Raw genomic sequence first — 21,762 nt, forward strand, 5'->3', positions numbered from 1 at the left:
GCTCTTCCCGCATAGCCCGGGAGCCCCATGTGGGCCAAGGACTGTATCCAACCGGATTGTCTGGTATCTACCCCAGTGCTTCGAACGATACTTGACACAGAGTAAGCGCTTAACAAAAATACCACTAGATTGAAAGCTCACTGAGAGCCGGGAACGTGCCTAGGAATTATTACAGTGCTATACTCTCTCAAAGCGCTTAGTACAATGCTCTGCACACTTAAGGGGTCAACAGATACAATCGACTGATCGACTGACCACTATAATCATTATATTCTTTCTTCAGTTTTTCGAGTGACAGATCTGAGGGAAATCGGGTGGCTCTCCTGTCTCGATTTGACCTTTCTCACTGGAAATTCTACACTAGAGTAGCAACCAAAACTATTTATCTTGCTGTCAAAAGACCTCATCGTAAACGTTTGTTTTCAACTGAGCCCTTAAGGCTTTTCGGCGCCCCCGTTGGCCAACTTGTATTTGCGCAAGGTGATCTTCCCCAACAGAAGTACCGTCCTGCCCTAGACGTCACTGAATGTCGTTCGGTTTTTTTCTGACGACTTCTACAGCTTACCAAAGACACTTGGAATTTTTACTCTATCTGCCGAGTGTTGGCGGCTCATAAGGACATAATTGCGAACAGTGAATCCAGGCCAGAAGCCTGACTCCAGGAGACCTATTCATTCATTCGTTTGTATTTATTGAGTGCTTACCGTGTGCAAAGCACTGTACTAAGCGCTTGGGAGAGTACAATACAACAACAAACGGACACCTTCCCTGCCCACATGGAGCTCGCCACGGTCTAGAGGGTCAAAGGATGTACGAAGGAAGAAATTCGGCCTGTCACTTTTAACAACTATTTCTTCTCCTTCTGAAAATTCGTTATCTATCTGTCGACTCTATTTGTTAAGCGCTTACTATGTGCAGAGCACTGTTCTAAGCGCTGGGGTAGATACAGGGTCATCAGGTTGTCCCACGTGAGGCTCACAGTTAATCCCCATTTTCCAGATGAGGTATCTGAGGCCCAGAGAAGTGAAGTGACTTGCCCACAGTCACACAGCTGGGCACACAGTGGCAGAGCTGGGATTCGAACCCATGACCTCTGACTCCCAAGCCCGGGCTCTTCCCACTGAGTCACGCTGCTTCTCGTGAGTTTTCTCAAGCTTTCTCCATTAAGTTTTCTCACCGATTAAGCCTCAAGAAGTTTTCTCGATACTTCTCAGGCCTATAACTATATTCTGCTTACACGACTTCCTGCGGTAATGGATTCCATACGCCTTCTAACACCTGAAAGGAAGTATCTCCGTTAGCTAGTCTTAAAGCTACCACCTTCAGGCTTAACTCCCACTCCCCCCGCCCCTGTGCTTAGATGTCAAACTGCAAACTTAATGAACATCCTCCATGCTCCATCATCCAGGTCATTAATCAAAATGCTAAACACTGGACTCGGGAACAACCTCTCGTGGAACACGACTTGTTAGGTCCCTCCAGACTGACACTGATTCATCCATAATTACTCTCTGGATATGATCCTTCATCGACAGAGTGCAGCCCCTGTTGTGCCTAAGAGTCTGGAAATCAGTGGACCCAAAGTTGGTCCAATTTCTAGCATCTTTATCCCCGGCTCCGCACACATCTCCTCTTTCCCGGGTCTTTCAGAGATAGGATTTAGAACGGTGCTTGGCACATAGTAAGCACTTAACAGATACCATCATTATTATTATAGAAAGAGAGAAAAGCTTATGATTCACAAGTAGGAACTTCTTTCCGTGGATTTTTTTGAGGCTCACAATTTCAACCCTTTGCCCCATCCTTTAACTAATATTTGCGAGATACAGACCACGTCGCATAAGCGCACGGTATTGGACAGACTCATAAGCCCGGACAAATTCAACCAATTACATTTACTGTTTCCCGCCAAATCACTAGAGTTTTCACTCTGTCAGAGATATAGATTTGATGGATTTGACATGTCTTGGTCATCATTAAACCAGGCTGGTCGTTGCCTAATCTCAACCAGGCATCTGCAAAACGATTCGGAGATTCATTTGTCTGGATGTTAAGCTTACGGGCTGAAATATCCAGTGTCATCATTTTCCCTCTTTAAAACATAGGAACAGCGGGTACAATCTACAGGCACCTCCCTGATTTTCCGTTTTCTCAAAGCAGTAGCTAATGGCCTTTTACTTCTGGCATCCATGAGTTTCAGATTACAACTCCTCATGGGTTGCAAACTTCTAGAGGTTAAGGGCTGTGATCCTTTAACTCGCTAATCTAGCTCATCGGTATAAGCAAAGAGGCACTTAATAAGTTCTTTTGACCATAATGATGACATCTTGGGCGCCCCCAGTATATGACAGAAGGAAAGTGTTATCTTCCTGTTCCCACACTGGGGTGTGGCTTTCCCAGGTCCTGGGGAAAAGGTAGGCTCATATTATCCAAAAGTGAAAAAAAAAAAGGATAATGCATTAATTCTGTTGCCGAACTGCACTTTCAAAGCATCTAATACAGTGCTTTGCATACAGTAAGCGCTCAGTAAATACGATTGAATGAATAAATAAGGCATATTCATTAAACTGTTCTCTGTTCACACAGTCAGAGCTGTCTATAAGCTTTATGATGGAAATAGTACCTAGTAAATGAAACAAAGTAGCCTAGTCAGAGAAAGAGTGAGGCATCAGAGACATTTAATCAAAGCCAACGGATGACTCTTGATCGTTAACGAAAATAATCTATAAAATGTTATTAATTTTCAAAATTATACTGAAAAGTAATATTTTTAAAAGATTACCTGGAAGGGATTTTTTTTTTTTAGATGGAGTTGTTTGTCTTTATCACCTCAGGACATTCTTCCTTCACCCCCACCCCACATGCTTGCATGTCAAGACTGTTAAATCCACACAGTGAAAGGAAAGTTCAGTGATGAGAACGATGGCAAATCGTACCTGCAGACTAAATAAAAGGTACATATGCACTGGAAGTATTAATGATGCCACATTTATTCAAAGGAATGAAGAAGTCACAAATGAACGATGAATAATGTATTTCCCCACAAGAGGGATTAATTACCTATTCCCCAGATAAAATACATTCTATTTGAACAGAAAAATAGAAATCTTAAATAGTAGTTATTTTGCCTATTTTGCAGATCTCTGGGTTTAGTTCCTTTTTTTTTATTTATAAGATGACTGGCTTCATATCAGTATGATAGGCTCCCAAACAAAAACAACCTTAGATTTAAGAGGACCCCTCAGGCCCCCGCAATCACCTTTTCTGGGTTCAGTACGATATTCACATCCAGCTCCAACACCCTCCCGAGCTTTTACTTTCAAGACGGGGGAATTTGGGCAAGGATATATGCTTTTGGGTGGGTACTCCCGGGAGGGAAAAAGTTTATTTTCTAATGTCAGGCTAAAACGTGTTAGCAGATCATTCAATTTGAATTAGGCTAAACCGTACTAAAAAGGAAATCCGAACAACATGATTTAAGCATTTTTTTCTTCCTTACGTGACCCATTTTAAAATATCCTTCTTGTTTTACACCTGAGCCCGAACTGAGCAGCTTTTGAATTATAGTTGTAAATCCCAAATATATATCTGAGGTTGAGTATTTCAGAGAAATGCTTTTTAAGAATGCAAGTTCTTTAACTATTTGGAATCAGGGCAAATCAGCCAAAGCTATGTAATAATGGTGGTATTTGTTAAGTGTTTTCTATGTGAAGTAGCTACTCATTCAATCAGTTAATCATTTAGTTAATCAGTTCGGACACAAGTGGGACGCACAATCTAAGGAAGGGGGAGATTGGGTATCGAGCCCCCATTTTTCAGTTGAAGAAACTGAGGCACAGAGATGTTAAGTGACTTGTCCAAGGTCACACAGCAGGCAAGTAGCGGAGTTAGAATCCAGGTCCTTCGACTCCCAAGCTCTTTCCATCAGGCCACGCTGCTTTCATCCTACATCTAGTTGCCACTTTGATAAACTAGGTGTTTCTCCCAGAGGCCCCCCGGGCCCCCGACTTGTTCCAGAGCTTTTGGATTCCCCACCCACATTAGGGTGAAATCCGGTGCAGTGCCTGAGTCCCAGGACTCAGCGGCAGAAGGCGTGGTGGAGGGAAGCGACTCACCGAAAGTGTTTAAGTAAACATAAAAGCATCTGGAAAAGCCAAGTGAAAGCTGGATTTTCTGGTATACAAAAATGACTACTGACCCCTGTAGATATTTCTATGTCAGAGGTTAGGATTTACAGCATCTCAAAATAAATGAGGAGGGCTGCAGGAAAAACTGATTAGGCTGATCATACTATTTTAGTTAGAAGGCACTAATATGCAACACCATGCCAAGATTGTGGCAACAGGGAGAGGGAGGTGGGTAAGAGCGAGGTAAATGTAGAATTACACCTTCCAGAATTCTGGGGCCATCATACTGCAAGTCCCAGAATGCTGAAGAGGGCAACCTTCACTGGTACAGATCTTACTTCAGCCCAGATATAGAAGTCCAAACATTTAAAGTGAACAAGAGCACCTGGGAGTTGTGGCACAGAAGTCTAAGAGACTTCATAAAGACAGTCTTAATTCCACGACGATTGTAAGGTTTTCTAAAGTTGCCCCAAGAAGCCTAAAAAAAAATCCGAGACCGACCCGATAACCAGGATGCGCTGCCAGCAGACTTGACTTCATGAATTTGGAGTCCAAAAACCACAGAAAAGCAAGTGTTCCAACACTCAGTAAAATGATATACAGAATAGGAACCGTACATTCTTTCTCAAGTCAACACAGCTTTCTTGTGCAGTCTTTTTTTAGTTAATTTCAATTTCGATTTTGTCGATAACGGCTTTGGAAACCAGTCTCAGCTGACCAGTGGTCCAAAGGCGGAAAGGGAAGAACGGAGAGTAATTTGGAACAAACCAAGATTCTTTTCTTACCACTTCGTACTGTCTCTTGGAAGCAGTCTGAATACTGATATTGAATAATAATTCTATCTCCTTCATGTATTAGACAGGATAATAAAAACTATAATGTTAAAGAGGGAGGAAATAAAATGTAAAAGGTAATAGCTAATTCATTCTCCATGCTAGTTCAGTCCTTGGCCTTTCCTGAACAGGAACTGCCAATAGTAACAAATTATGTGATGATTTCGTGATGTGAACTATTCCCTTGGGATTAAACCCAAACGATCTAGCGTTCGTGCCCCTTAAATTCTGGAGCTGCAAGTCAAAGGTCAGAGCTCTACCCACCCTTGGAGCAGTAATACTGTTCACTGTCCAGAGACAGAGTTAGTTTCCAAACAATTACATTTGAGAATTGGGAAGACTAGGACTTTGAGGGACAAATGACAAAAGAAGTACTGTTCTCTCCCAGGTGGAAGGAAACAACAAAATGAAGTAAAGGGGTGGAGATATGCCTAATCAACCATCTACAGTTTTACCCCACTTTTGTGGAGAGGAGGGAAACTATCCGAACACGATTAATCGGTGGCAGCTCTGTGCTGGAGCTCAACCAGAATTGGGGTGAGAACTTGGAAAAATGCTTGAGAAGCAGAGTTTCTGGTGAGGGTGGGTTTTAATAGTAGTAACGGGAGTAATGATATCTGTTAAGCGCTTACTACGTAAAGACAAAGAGAAAGAATATCTTGTCTTATGCCGTCGAGTCGTCTCCGACCCCCAGCGACGCCACGGACACACCTCTCCCACAACGCCCCATCTCCATCCGCAATCCTTCCGGTGGTGTATCCATAAAGTTTTCTTGGAAAAATACAGAAGTGGTTTACCACTGCCTCCTTCCATGCAGTAAACTTGAGTCTCCACACTCGATTCTCTCCGGTGCTGCTGCTGCTGCCCAGCGGAGGTGAGTTTCGACTTCTAGCAGATCGCCTTCCACTCGCTAGCCCCCGCCCAAGCCAGGAGTGGGAACGTCTCTGCGTGACTCTCCCTTCCGTAGTCGAGACCGGTAGAGAACTGGAAACTCTCCGGGGCCGACCCTGAGAGGGGTGGGAAAGGATATACGGGTGGAAAATAGACCCAGTCCGTGGCCCTCGGGGGGCTCGCAACCTAAGACTGTAAGTCAGGAGAGGGGACCGAAGACAGACACGTAAGGAGTGATCAAACGATAAAATATTCGCACAACATAAAGGACAAGGACAGGGAGAACAGGTACTGAATCCCCATTTTACAGCTCGGGAAAGTGAGGTACAGAGAAGTTAAGTGACTTGCCTAACGGCGCACAGTCGATAAGTGGCAGAACCGAGATTAGAACCCAGGTCCTCTGACTCCCAGGCCTCTGCTCCTCCCTCTAGGCCACGCTGTAGATCTTACAAAAGCATCTGATACCATCAACAGATCTGGACGCTCAATCTAAGAGGTAAGGAGTGAAGGTATCATAACTCCCTTTTACAGTTGAATAGACTGAGGTTCAGAGAAGTTAAGAGGCTTGCTCGAGGTAATAAGGCCAGCCAGTGGCAGAGCTGAAACCGGACTCCCTGTCCCACATCCTTTCCACTAGTCTGCCTAAAAAGAAGTTTTTACTGATCGACTCAGTCGTGAACAGTACCGGTCGCCGACTGAAGCGAACACAAACCAAAGGTGCTTTATGACGATTTAAATCGATAAAGCCTGACTATTTAAATCGATAAAGCCCTAAGAAGGCTATTAACTAACCCATTTCCGAATTGGCTATCTACGCCGTACGTTACTATTAGTTTTTACCAAGTGCTTAAAAATAAACGTCTTTAAAAGAATTCATTTGAAACGGTTAATCGTGTGAAATTTACCACCCGTTTCTCTTTTCAGGTCTCTGTTTCTGTTTTCAATCTTAAATTCCATCAAATGTCATTTTGATTTCCATTACGATGAGAAACAGAACACGCCCACACGCCCCGAAAGTACAGTACGGGTTTCTTTTTTAAGAAAACTGTGGTGAAAAAAGGAAAATCAAAGACGGAAAGGCCAGGTTCTCGTTGATAACGTGCCTCTTATCCTAAGGAATTCTGCACGGTTTTCCCCCCTTATAGTAATAATAATAATGTTGGTATTTGTTAAGCGCTTACTATGTGCAGAGCACTGTTCTAAGCGCTGGGGTAGACACAGGGTAATCAGGTCGTCCCTTATGAAAACCTTCCACAGAAAACTGGGCTTTGGAAGGTCAGAAGTAAAAGCCTTTGGACTCTTAATTTTCCTAAGGGAAAATTAAGGAAAATCTTAATTTTCCTAATGAAGCTGGGTTCCCTGACCACTTTGGCACTATTTTAGGGGTGGCATTTCTTTTTAACAAATCCCACAATGGGGTTCGTTTCACCAAGCTGCCAGTAGGGAGAGCAGACCACGTCATTTATTACCCGAGTACAAGGGCATGCGAATTAATATGTTTCATCAGAACAAGAGGAATGCTGCAAGAGAAATTTCCTTCAGACAAAGGATGTCCTGCGAACGGGAGGTCGAGCCCGATGAGTTATTCGAGCAACATCCATAACTTTATTAAAGGCTCGATTTCTGCAGAGTTACGTTATATGCATATATATATTTGGGGCTGTACCTAAATTTAATCACCTAAATAATCACTTTATTTTTTAATAAACTCTTCTATGGGGACAAAAAAACTCAATGCGCTCATTTAATGAAGGAATTAAAATCAGTCATGTTTTTACAGGTGATGGGCTGCATAACAAATAGTATTTTCTGGGAAATATAATTGACTAATCCTATTAAGTCTGTAGCAACAAATTAACCTTATTACTACTACTAAATGCTGATTGATTATTTATGCAAATATATTAACATGTTCAACTTTCTGTTGGAAATAAACATATACAAAAAGTGCTTTAATGTGACTTGAACTTTTTAATTAATGAAACCCTAAGGGGTCTATTAATTCACTCGCTTCAATATCGGTTATTTTGGTGAGTTTTAATATTAACATCTTTGCATGGGTGAAGGGTAGATAATTAATATGATTTACTAATAAATATGAGCTTTTGGAAACACTTTATGGTGAATAATGAATTAGTATTTGACAAAGGGTATGAGACTTTTAAAATGATGGTAGCACGCCAGTTTTTTGTGTCTTGGTTTTTTTTTAAAATAACTCTCCAAAGTTATCTTCGCCCCAACCTGTCAGATTTGGTTTTTCCCCCATTCGTCCCGGAATCTGCTGGGGCAACTGTAATAAAGCATGAAGGGGGACCATCCTTTACTTTATTTATCGCTAGTGGCATTTTTTAAGAGCTTACTAGGTGTCAAACATTGTTCTAAGCCCTGCGATAGACACAACTGATTTAGGTCAGACACAGTCCCCGTCCCTCCTGGAGCTCAAAGTCTAAGTAGGAGGGAAAACAGGTATTAAAAAATCCCCATTTTATAGTAGAGGAAACTGAGGCATAGATTAGTTAAGTGACTTGTCCAAGGTCACACAGCAAGCGATCGGCAGAGCCGGGATTAAAACCTAGGTTCTTGTGACTCCCAGGCCACGCCGCTTCTAAGAATGGAGGAGCACCTGAGGATGAACTTTGATATGCCTCGACCTTAGGCGCCAAAGAGAGGAAAAAGCCGCGAGGAAGGGAAGAACGAAGAGAGGCAACAGAGACGGGGAGGAAAAAGAGAAGACGGAACAGGAAAAGCGCCTTTTCCTCCATCCTCACATCTCCGGTTCTCAGCGGGCAATGGGATGGAGGGTGCGAGCAGCCTCCCTTCGTCTCCAGTCTCGGAGCCATCAGCTCGCTTCCTTCACCCCTGCTTGACCAGAGGGGGAAATGTGTTCCTTGGAAGCCACTTAATAATGTGGGTACTCTGTATAACTGCTAACAAACCATCAAGTTCAAGTGGCCAAATCGGCTAAAATAAAATCAATCCTTCTCTAAGTGACGGCCGTGTGAATGTCTGCTTTTGTGCTTATGCCCTGGGACTGGGCAGTGGGATTAGTGGGGAGGGCATTTGAGAGTGGCAGAGTCAGTCTGTGGAAGTGGATGAGAATACATAATCCCACTCCCACCCCCAATTCTGCCCCCTGAACCCCTCAAAAGTCCAGGCCACCCTTTGGGTTTCCCTTCTTCTCTTCCAAACACCTCCGGCTCCGAGCTCCAAACTGGCAGAGCTAGCTTTATGAACCGCAACAGGGAAGAGGGCGGGTTCTACTACTTTGGCCTGCCAGCACTTGAGGATTTGCTGTGCACGTAGGTAATTACTGAAAGCAGCTTCTGGTACGGTTAAAACGGCTTTTTCTGTTGTTGGATACGAGTTTGTTACACCCATCTTAAATGGTCATTTTATGTGGAAATTTGAGCCTACTTAAGAGACTGTTTTAAAATTCTACCCGTTAAGGAAATCAAAAGGGCAGTTCTTATCCTGAGCCATTTAGCATCCAAATTCACCTTATAATTTCGTCATTAATATATGTTTCTTTCCTACGCGGAGAGGTGACCCAGATTGACTCGTTAAACGAGGACCTAAGCAGCTAAAATTCTCATTCCCTAGACCTGGGTTGGCTTTCGAGTGTACATTTATCTTCTGTACGAATGTAGTTTTATCCCTAAACTTTTTATATTCCTTTTGAAATTCAGCCTCGTACCATATTTTAAAACGATCTCTTAACGCTAACCGGGGCTCAGGAATTGCCAGAGTGATGGGATATAAATAATAGTTAATTTGAACTTCCTGGCATCATTCTGTCCGTGCAACTAATTACCTGGCCTAAAGCAAAACGACTAAACTAGGATGAGTTCACCATTCCAGTTTATCCTTTCAAAAAAGATGATTTCCATGGGGGGAAAGATCGGCTACTACGGCTGCTTTTTTCTCTCTGCTTCCCTGTGTTCAAATATTCAGGTCTACGTGATGGAGTAGTCTAACCTGCTTGCTTCCCAGGAGAGGGCCCTGATATTTCTGCTACATCCCTCTCCAAGGGGAAGCAATTTTAGAACTTCATTTTCCCTGTTTGATCTGCAGGTTTGTGAGCTAGGAGAAGAGGACAAAAGAGAGATGGGAAGTTTGCTCCTTGGGGAATGATTAACGGGCAGACAGGCAGAGACGGAAGTCAGAACCGGAGCACCTCGGGCAAACAGCAGCAGCTATAAAAATGAAGGAACCATCTTTATTTTGGCTAAGGACATTTATACCAGCACACCTTTCAAGGTAACAAATTCCTCACGGTTATCGCCCCATTCGTTCAATCGTATTTATGGAGTGTTTTACTCTGTGCAGAGCGCTGTACTAAATGCTTGTATTTATCGCTAAATACAGCAATCAAGGGAGAAAATCCCTGCCCCTAACGGCCTTACAGTCTAGGGGGAATGTGAAGAAGTGTTTCTCTATTTTGTTTTGAATCAACGGTCCTCAAACTTCAATGGGTGTTATCAAATCTGGATACCGTGAGATTGGGGGAACCATCTGTGTTCTCTTTGGCCACAGTTTTCACGATTTTATAAACTCCCACCATGTCCCCGCACTGACTGTGTCTTTCCAGTCTATACGGAAGGTTCTCTGTTACCCCGAACGTCTTGCGTTCTGCATAAGACGGGACACCCAGAACTCACAGGTGTGGGCATACCATGATTTTATAGAGTGACAAAAACTAGACCTTTTATTTTGTTTTCTACCAGCATTTGATTGGCCTTTTTGGCTCCTGCTACGTATTGGATTGATGATTTAAAAGCACCATCGACACCGAATCCTAGGTCTCTTCTCCTCAGTTGTGACTACCAGCTCCAGGCCCATCAACTCACAGTTGCAATTTGGCTTGTTTTCCTTAAGTTCACTGCCGTTCCCAGGTAATTCACATGTGAATGCTCACTTACCATTTTTCAGGCCACCGGATTACCTTTATGATGTCATTCATTCATTCAATAGTATTTATTGAGCGCTTACTATGTGCAGAGCACTGTACTAAGCAGTACTTTCCGCAGGGTATCCTCAACTTCCCTTTGATAGAACCCTCTTTATACATAGGATTTACACTGACAATCCAGCACCGAGACTGTCTGTCATAGAAGGCGACAGACTCTCACCAGGCGTTCTGCAACTTTCCCTCCGTGGTCCGTTAAGAACTTTGGCCATCCGGTCCCAATAATCTAGTCCAAAACATTTTGTTCAGTCACAACAGTTTGAACCAGTTCCACTATTCCGCTTGCTACCAAACACACACACGTCTTCCACGTACTTACACAGAGGCCCCCACTGAATCACAGAGGTTACCAGACGCCGAAACACAAGAACGCAGACACAAAGGCACACATAAGCACGGAGCCAATGCATAGCCAGAGAGAGCAACAGTGGGAAATTAGTTCAAAGGAGCAAAGGCTTGGAGAAGAACAGAGAGCAAGAGAGAACAGATGAGGAAACAGAACGAGAAGCATGCATCTTTTTAACACAGGTGAAGCCCTGGCATCTCTATGAAGCAAGGACGAAGCAGATTTTGTCTTGCCGGCTATACGATTGTGCTTGTCTGCTCTACGATTCATCCATTCCAAAATTAGTGCTTTTCGATCAGTAAATGTCTAGGAATCAAAGAGGGCAATGCCACAGTAACAGGTCTCTCTCGTACACTTGTGCACTTCCACCGCCACAACACTTCTGCACGTATCTACTTACACACCCACCTATTTAAGCACCAGCCCACATACGTACCGTACCCATTTCTTCTCCTCCTCCTATCCGTAAATTATTCCAGTGTCCGACTCCTCTCTAGGTTTGCAAACTCTCTGAGGCAGGAATTGGGTCTGCGCTCTCTATTTCACTCTTCCAAGCACTCATTATACTGTTCTCCACACATAGGAACTCAAAAAACACAACTGATTAAACGGATCCCAGTATGATCTGGTTCTAACAATACCAGCTGTCTGTTTTTATCAAAATTCAGATTACTGATGACTCTAAAGAAAAATTATTTTGACAGGACATCCCGATTTCGATCGGACGACGGATAAAACTACGTTTACAACTTTGATTTTCCATCCTTAAATCACTTAACAGATATTATCATGTGGATCATCATGCCATTCTTTTAAAGTAGAGATGAAGATACGTAGTGGCTTCCAAGTCCGCTCTCTCAGAACAGGAACCCGAAGCCAGAAATGCCCAGCCAGAATTCATATCACTAACGCACCAGTCTTGAAAACTCATTAGCTTTTGCTAATTATTTTCCTCAAAAAGAGGGCTCTTACGAAGACCGTGTGAAAAAGCGCTTTTGCATTAACGCACTCCTTCTACCCCACCAAACTGAAAATTTGAGGCATTGAGATTTTACTACATCCAAAGAAGGCGATCTGCGAGTATTCAACACCAGAGAACCATAAGCCTGCGTGAAAATGAAAGGCAAATTATCCCGAGGCAGGCAAATTTAGGAAAGATTCTACCTGAAAAACCTCCATTTACTATCTCTTTGGAAGCACAAAGAGAACGGTATCAATCGGAGCATTAGCTCAATTAAAACCGAAAAAATGAAAGCCTTTTCGCCTTAATAACTTGTTAGTTCTTGACAAGTGCGACGACACAACAATGAGCCAGGCAAAATGGGTTTTTAAAGCGAGGTCGTGCCCTTCGCGCCGCCTTATCACAATGGCAGATCAAACTGCTGACTTGGACTCTTTCTGCCAGCAGTGCTGAATGCTGCCTCTATGAAGCTGCTGTCACAGAGTAGTCATGGTGCCTGCTCTCGCCTACAGAAAAACACGAAATTGAACTCGAAGTGGTGTCTCTGTGATATCTTTTCAACAAGTCATGTCCCATCCAGCCCGCTAGTTTATCTCTGTCGAGCTGGAGGCCCAAGTGACTTTCATGAGCTGTCAGGAACAGGTACACCAACCTGCTCTGTGCTGACGAGGTAATGCATCTTTCGGGCCTGGTAATCCTTTTTCTGTTCTTCCCTTTCGTGGTCTACCTTCCTCTTCTCTTCCTCCATCGACGCTGCCATTATCGCCATTCTTTCCCTGCGAGAGAACGGCTCTTTGAAATTTTCCAGCGTTAAGGCAAGAGGACGCCAACATTTCAACCCTTTCACTGCCGATGGAGTGAACTCTCTTGCCGTGCCGCCGATAACGCCTAACATTTTATAAAAATACAGAAACGCCGCACTGCACACGGTGCGACTCGGTACCCAAGAGCGCATTTAAATATGTCACAATTTAAGGGTTTCCAGTGGGGCTTACATGGCCCCTTGAGTTATTTATCTCCCAAAACATATAAAACAAGGAAAATAGGAGCTATAAATTTTGCCAGGAAGATCAGATCAAAAAGCATATACCTCGGTTTGTTTTACATCTATTTTGAAATCAATGCTGTTAGGGGGTAATTTTTAACTGCATTTTTGTACATTTAGAAATATTTTGAGATGTCAATTCATCTCATGTGCTAAACGATGCTATTCCAAACTTACAGGTCTATGCATTTTATATACCTATTTCATTCATTGTTATTTTGCTTTAATTAAGAGGTCAAAAATCGTGTCGAAAGCAGCCGTTGAAAATTAGTCTACACATCAAATACTAAAATACAAACTGGCCCTTTTTCAAAATATGTGAAATCGAGGCATTCATAAGGAAAATGATAAGGTTTGTAATGATCAGTTAATATGAATACCTCTATGAGTTTGAATGGGAAATCTGAAATCTAGAACAAACAGGATATGCATTTCGGAACCCCGCTGATAGCCTGCATAGCAGAGAAATGTTAAAAGAGAACAGACTCTGATTATAGGAAACTGGAGTATTTGAAATGAATTCCACAGCCCAACTTGTTTATTCTTGATAAAGAAAACATTACAATTTTTACGCTTCCTTTTTTCTCTTAAAAAATACACCTGATATGCTCCATTCAGATAAGGGCAAATTTCTGTATTTCTCAGAAAGTATCAGGGGAAACAAGAATGAGTGGAGAAACTTCAAAGAGATGGACTATCTATTTCAGTCTCTAGAAATATTTTTGTTACGGTTTACTGTCAAAGGCTTCTAATTCAATATTTTATACAAGGTTACTTATGAAACACAGTGATGTTTAAAAATCACCATGCTTCGCTTTTGCGGCAGTGTGATTTTTTTTCAACATAAGATTAAATTGCAAAATAAATGAATTACTTAGAGTGGCACGGCCCCCATTTTGCCACCCTTCTCTTGAAAATTGCTTATTAATATGAAAGAGAAGTTGGAAAATAGCGGCTTTGACTCTACGCTCGGCGTTTGCGGGGCCCGAGAGCCCGCCGAGCTGGACTGGCTGCACATTTTAAATTGTGTTGGCAAGCTGGTACGATGACCTTTCTGCCCTGCATCTCAAGGCTATTATTAATCGCTAAGTAACCCGGTAAAGCCAAACAAATTTGTTTCCATTGAAAGGATCTCTATCTGTGTCTGAGAATTTGTGCTGTACCAAACAAACCTCATTAACTGTGTCCATTTTTGACAAAGAACTAGGAGTCGGAGAGATCGGTGACCTCTCTTTGTCCTTAAGGTACAGATTTCGGCGCGGTAACGTGCGAGTAAGTAAGCATTCGTATGAGGAAAAATTACTGTCTTGAGCTCCATATAAATAATGAGGAATTACACGATCCATTTTAATCTTTAAAGTTCAAGTCTGTAAATGAATGTTTAATGCCTTTTCGGGACATCCTGTTAGCAGTCCTGAAATTACTAAAAATGACAAATTTAATATTATTATTAACGATAGTAACAGTGATAAGGATATCATTAAGGTGTTAACTGTGTGCCAAGCACTGAGCTAAGTGCTGGGGTAGATACGTTTCTACCAACTCGGTTGATTTGCAGGCATTTAGTTCAGTGCTGCGCACACAGTATGCACTCAATAAATACCACCGACTGGCTGATTGCAGCATACTGAACGGTGCGCTTTGGGGAGCACGGTACAATGATGTTGGTATTTGTTGAGCGCTTACTATGTGCAGAGCACTGTTCTAAGCGCCGGGGTAGATGCAGGGTCATCAAGTTGTCCCACGTGAGGCTCACAGTTAATCCCCCTTTTACAGAGGAGGTAACTGAGGCACAGAGAAGTGAAGTGACTTGCCCACAGTCACACAGCTGACAACCGGCAGAGCCGGGATTCGAACCCATGGACAAGACCCCTGCCGTCAAGAACCTTGCCGATTCCTTAATCTACGTCTACCCAACTGTGAGTAAACCGAAGACGATTCCGAAGACAGATTATGATATAAATCCCCTAAGAAACACCCCATAAGGAGCGGGGTGAGAATAGATGGCCTTAAACTTCGTCCGCCGCACCGAACACAAGCCTACCTCAGCAGATGGCTATCTTGCCGCTAGCTAAGCTCTTAACTAAATGAATGTTATCTTTGTCACAGAGGCCAGCGGTGTACACGCACGTACACTCACGCGCAGTTAGTCCATTCCACTTTCCCTCAAAGAGACTTAAGAACAAGAGGATAAATGTGCAGGTTGAAATACTCAATTTGAACCCAAAGTGTTTGTCGCAGAGAGACAGGAGTGGGCAAGGCAGCAGAGGAAGATGTTATTTGGAAGGAAGGTATAATGGGGCCATGGGGACACAGCTGTTACTTCTTTGGCTAATTCATACAAACCTCAGAAAGTCAGACTCCTCACTTCCCCTGCCGCTGGGGCTGTAAAATCCCTGGGCGGCAATTTGTTCCTGGATTCTTTCACATCGGATGGTACAACCGGCTCTATTTTCCCCTTCACCGAGGTTCCTCTCTTTGTGTAATATCAAGTACTGCCCTACACCGGTTAGCACTCCTAATCAGTCCCGAGAAAATCGAGTATTTAGTGGAAGAGCACCAGACGAGGTAGCGGTTCCCTCGGGAAATAATGTAGAGTGTATAAATGTGTTTTCAAGGTCCCTAATATTGAGAGAAAAATATATCCAAAACTGTGGCAGAGAGCACAATGACTATAGTTACGCGATCCAACAGCGATGTAAATGTCTGCTAATAATGAACCACTCGGATAGAAATGTAAGCGTTTAGCTACGAAAAAGAAGCACTTTATTGTCAAAAGTAGCATCTCTCACCTCCTATTCGGCAAAATGGCACAATGTGCTAGCATATTAGAAATACGTCATTATCGAATTCCAAAATCAAACGGGCCTTAATCCCACTATTCAAGTCGATCAAAATAATATTGCAAAGTTGAGGTGAGAATGGGAGGTGCTTAAACCACGGTGAACTGAGCAGGTTTACCTTGAAGTGAGAGAAAGGCTGTAAGAGAGAGCGGTGTTAAAATTCGATAGCACTTGATAATAATAATAATGTTGGTATTTGTTAAGCGCTTACTATGTGCAGAGCACTGTTCTAAGCGCTGGGGGAGATACAGGGTCATCAGGTTGTCCCACATGAGGCTCACAATCTTAACCCCCATTTTACAGATGAGGTAACCGAGGCACAGAGAAGTTAAGTGACTTGCCCGAGGTCACACAGCTGACAAGCGCTGGAGCCGGGATTCGAACCCATGAGCTACGACTCCCAAGCCCAGGCTCTTTCCACTGAGCCATGCTGCACTTGAGGGAGAGGGCTCGAAGAAATACCTTGTAACGGGGGACGGCTACTGAATTTCAGGCTATTTTGTGAAATGTCCGTTGTTAGCAAGGTCACGGGTCTGGCAAGGGGGACACCCCCATCCCCACCCCACCCACCCACCAGGTTGTTTCGATTATTCTAGGCAGGGCCTGGCTTCTTATCCAATAGGGAGGAAAGCTCCACCCACCTTACGGGTGACGGGGAGGGGGCTGAGCTGAACTTTCCCGAGAGCAAGAGAAGGTAAAGTGAGGGAAATGAAGCTGGATATGCTCTGGGTTGCCTAACCTCTCCCTGTGACCCAGTCCGAAGAAATCTTCACGTGGCCGTGTGTTTTCATCCAGGCCGGGCCTGAGGTAGGAAGGAAGCTAGAGCAGATTACTTTTGTTATTACCTTAATTTGGAGATTATTTTATACCAAATTCTATTTTCCCCAGGGAAGACTGCAGGCAGATCACGTGGCCTAACCTCAGGCCTCCGGCTAATCGGATCCTCGGTTTGGCCTTGACGGTCTGAAACTCCAGTAGCTCTAAATATCACCTAGCGAACCTCATATTTAGTATTCTCCGCTGTGCTCTTTCCTATTTTGTTGCTAATTAAATCCCAATTTTGATCTTTTTCTAAATTGGGAGTTTGGTTCAGTCGTGACCAGTGGAGCCTACACAGACTTCTCAATTAAATCCTGGGGGGAGCTCATAATTTCATATCTTCCTTCAGTAATACTAAATATAGGGTGGCTGATTTTGGCCCTTGTTTATGGTTATTCAGCAAAGCTGGCTCAATTTAGATCCAATAAAAAAAAAAACCTCAATGGAGTCTAAAACCTAGATAAAATCATTTTCTAAAAGTATCCAGCTTTTATAAGGGAAAAGTACCTAACCCATCAGAATTTTTGAGCATTCCCATTCTAATAGCCATAAATATTAATAACTTGGATTCACCATTCCCTTAATTCATCCAAAATCGGCTATCTCCACAGACAGGCATAAAATATTTTAGCTTTGGAACATAAACGCCTGAAATGTTCACCTTGATATCTTTTCTATTCACGGGCTAAAACTAGTGTCCTATTCAAAAACAAAAGATATAATTTCTAATTTTCCCTCCTTCGGAACAGAGAGCACGGGCCTGGGAGTCAGAAGGACCTGGGTTCTAATCACGGCTCTGCCACTCGTCTGCTATGCGACCTTGGACAGGTCACTTAACTTCTCTGTGTCTCAGTCACCCCATCTGTAAAATGGGGATTAGAATCGAGAGCCCCAGGTAGGACAGGGATTGTGTTCAACCTGATTACCTTGTGTCTACCTACACTAAGCGCTTAAACAGTGCCACGAAACATTGAAAAATAAATAAAATCTCAGACTTTGTAACCAGATGGAGTAGGCGGTTATTGGCCTCGTCTGTTCCCCATTTTCTGCTCTTGACCAACCACCTCTCGTCATTTATCGATTTTTACATCCTGTGATGTACAGAAAATGAAGGACTTCCATTTACAGTTGAAGGAGGGCATTTAGGATTAAGTGATTTGTCTGCGGGCAGGCGTTGAGACTGATAGTATTAGGACTTCAAATCAGGTGCTGTAGCTATTGCTGTTTACAACTCTCATGTGCACGGTGGATTCTATGCAACGCAGTCCACAAAAATACAAGCTATGTATGTGTCCACTGGCCTATGCACCTGCCAGAAGAACACCTTCATGTCTCTCTCCAGAAGTACACGGTTATGTCCTTCCGGAGAGGCACAGAAGGGTCAGCCTTGGCAGAACTGCCATATAGGCACAACTAACTCTCCTCCATTCTTCCCCTTCTCACCTTTGACCGACAACCCAGCCGAGAGTTGTATGAAATAAGTTCCTTCACACATTCTTCGATCCTTGTGCCCTCTCTCTCAAATCAGATTGCTGGATTATTGAGAGACTGAATTATGCCTAGATTTTAATACTTAGTGCGGCGATGCATATATCTCGAAATAATATATAGCTATATATGGATGGAGAGAGAGCGTTAGGATTTCGAAGAACTTCATGAATAAGCACAGTATTGGTCTCCATATTTTTAAGAACTTGCTAGAGCTGAAAATTAAACAGCAAGGGGTGCATTAAGAGGAGAAACTGGAGCTTCGGATTTATGATTGGGTGGTCTGGCCATCATATATGCTCCCTGCAACCTAGAACCTCACTTCTACCCCACGTTAAAAACAGTGTCACATCATCAGATGGTCACTAGATCAGCGTTCTACTCCCAGGAATGGCTGATTGCCATCGATGAGAATATTACTGAGAATATGTAATTATATGGTTCCCGGAGGGTACTTATAATTGAATTATAAGGTATCTTGTGAACGTTCCGGGCAGTGAGAGGACACTTCACAGATTTGTCACAGCCAAGAATGTGAACGAGACACCCTATAATTCATATGGAAGTACCCTTAAGAATCCATATGATTATATTATTACATACTTTTAGCAAAAGAAAAAGGTTTCCTATAAAGGAGATTTCGGGATTTTACACCTATAGCTGTGCCGTTACGACTTGAAACTTCACGGATGATAATAGAAGAATGTGTATATGGCCAAGTCTGTGTGGACCAAGTACATTTTTTAGGAGCCTTTTTTTTCCCCCCCCCCAGAACTATCAACTTTAGACTGGAAACAGCACGGGGCAAATTTAACAGAAGGCATCAACTGACACAGGAAACTTCTCAAGGAGATCGCCGTGCAGGTATCGGGGCTATTCGAGGAGCTTGTATCACCAGTCCATCCAGTGACCTCAACTCAGCGCAATCCCCGACAACATGTTTTAACTGACTGCAAGATACATCTTAGAATTTTCCAGGTTCTACCCCTTGTCCCCATCTCTTCCAGGAAGATGGATAGAGAAGTACTCTCCCTAGCTCTCAGGACAGTGTTCTGCACATAGTAAGCACTCAGTAAATACCATTGATTGACTGAAGGAAAGCAATCTACGGGGGATCAGAATTCCCATATAACAGCTCCCAATCAGGCAGATTTGGAGGACAATCACGAGGCGAGTATGAACATGGTCAGAGTTGTACTGTTAGCTGATCTATAACTCCTCAAGAGTGGGGATCTTGTCTCCTCTGATTATATCCCCCAGACGGAAGTGCAGTGCTCTTCCGAGGAGGAGGACGCCAGTGATGATTTGAGAATGCGACACGAACGTCTGTCTCCCCCTTAGACTGTAAGTTCCTTGAGGGCGGGGATTGTGCCTACCAACTTTATTGCATTGTACATTCCCAAGTGCACACAGTAAATACTACTGAATAAACACCACTGACTGACTGACTGGCTGAGGGCTAGTTCTGGGCAGAGAATGTGTCTTTCCCTGTACTCTCCCAAGCACTGAGTGCGGTATTCTGCTTACAATAAGTACTCAATAAATACGACCGACTGACTGATTGATCTCACTCGTCACCACGATGCCCTGGCCCCAGCCCTCCTGCTGCTGGGTCTGCGAGGGGTCCTTTCTTCCGGGAATTCCGGCTTTGGGCGGTAGCTAGCTCCCCAATGCCCCGCTAAGGAGATCCAGACAGCAGATGCTCCTCCCAGAGCTGCGGCAGTATTAGGGTTAAGAATGCTGGCTGGAGGAGCGGCAGCTGAGAACCGGTGGACTCGTTGCTTCACTTGGGGTGCGAGTATCTCTTGAATTCAAGACAAACTCTGGTTTGGAATGGGGTCTGCGTAAGATCTTCCGGTAGACAGCTCCTCAAGGGTAATCTCCTTCACTCCTAGCGTAGTGTTTTGCACTCAGAGGGTGCTCAATAAATAGTGATTAAGATAGTGATGTGTGTCTCTTCTCCCTGTTTGTGTCTGCCTCTACTTCTGTCCACTTGACTGCATTTCACTCTCTCTCTCTCTCTCCTTCCCATTATTTTTGTATGTCTGTCTCTCCCTTCTAACTCTCTCTCTCTCCCTTTATCTGCATCATTTTTGTCTTTCTACCTTTCCTGTCTTCTTCTTCCTCCTAATTTTGGACACTGAGCTCCTCCCCCACTCAAGCCCTAGCTTCAGAAGCCTCGCCTGCTCTCTCACTTTGCGCGTCAGAAAGTATGGTCTTCGTTCTTGAATCCCTAGATTTGAATCAGGCAGCCCCAATACATTCCCAAACTATCCGCAGACCAAAGCCCGTGCAGTAATTTTGCACTGATTTTTCCTGAGGCATTCTGCCTCATGGAATTTTATGAAGCCACCAGTTTGGGAAACTGACGATTAAACAACTGTTATTTACTCTATTACCCTCAAAAGCATCATTTGGTGGTACTTCTCACTGACTTGACCCACTCATGCCTTTTGTAGGCAGCTTAGCAGGCTATTAGATGGAGGATGTTGTATTGTTATTCCATAACATTGGTCCCGGGTCATATTTCTTGACTCTTTGCCACGAAACACAGTGGTCCGTGTTCTCTGGAATTGTACTCTACATCAAGGACCGCTCAAAGTACTTTCTGGGGCGTTACGTGATCTGAGAGCAATTTATCAGTATTCTCCTCAGTGACACAAGATTAGTATGAAAATGATTTAGTGATATATTCAAAACAATTTATTTTATGTTTATCATTTAAAATGTCATATTAGGATACTGTTTAAAATTTAATTCCTGTTATTTTATGAGAAATCTCCTTGTACTGATGTAGCGTGGCATCCTGAATTTCAATGCGGGTATTTGGATCGAGATACAGATTGACTGTTGAAGTTAAATGAAAACACATGCTTGGTAAAACTAAACTAAATACTGTAAATATAAGCATCAGAAATTACACTGTCATAAGCAATCTGAATTTGTCATCACGCGGAGCGAAGAATGATAAAACTAATGATGACACATTCTTTCTTCAATCTAGTACATCAGAGAAGCAAACAGTGCTCCGATGTGGCAATTAGTTTTATCGAACGACTAGAAGCGATATGCCATCTGCACCTGCAGGCTTCTACTAAATTTGGGGCTTGGGAAAGGCTTCGGTCATGACTGGGTTCTGGACAACGGCGAGCTCCCAGCGAGTTCCCTTTACCAACTGACCGACTGCACTCTAAGCCTTGTCTTTCATGATGCTTTTGGGTTTTTATTCTTTCAGCTCCCCTTAGGTCTTAGAGTGGGAGCCCTTTAAGGGCTCTGGGAAGTAGCTTAGTGGCCTAGTGGATAGAACACGGGCCTGGGAGTCAGAAGGATCTGGGTTCTGATCCCAGCTCTGCCACTGTCTGCTGCTTGGACAAGTCACTTAACTTCTCTGTGCCTCAGTCACCTCATCCGTTAAAGGGGGATTAAGACTGTGGGCCCCATCT

General features: G+C 43.4%; 1 protein-coding gene across 3 annotated transcripts in view; it reads right to left on the reverse strand.

Moving 5' to 3' along the window:
• Window positions 1-21,762, reverse strand: part of SPATA17 (spermatogenesis associated 17) — a 108,851-nt gene that overhangs the window by 52,723 nt on the left and 34,366 nt on the right. For all 3 annotated transcript variants that reach the window (XM_029047406.2, XM_029047405.2, XM_029047408.2), the window contains one exon: window positions 12,777-12,900. In XM_029047406.2, coding sequence (XP_028903239.1) covers window positions 12,777-12,900 — 124 coding nt within the window. The remainder of the gene's footprint in view (window positions 1-12,776; window positions 12,901-21,762) is intronic.

Source organism: Ornithorhynchus anatinus, chromosome 19 (assembly GCF_004115215.2).
Source record: "Ornithorhynchus anatinus isolate Pmale09 chromosome 19, mOrnAna1.pri.v4, whole genome shotgun sequence".
NCBI classification, from domain to species: domain Eukaryota; kingdom Metazoa; phylum Chordata; class Mammalia; order Monotremata; family Ornithorhynchidae; genus Ornithorhynchus; species Ornithorhynchus anatinus.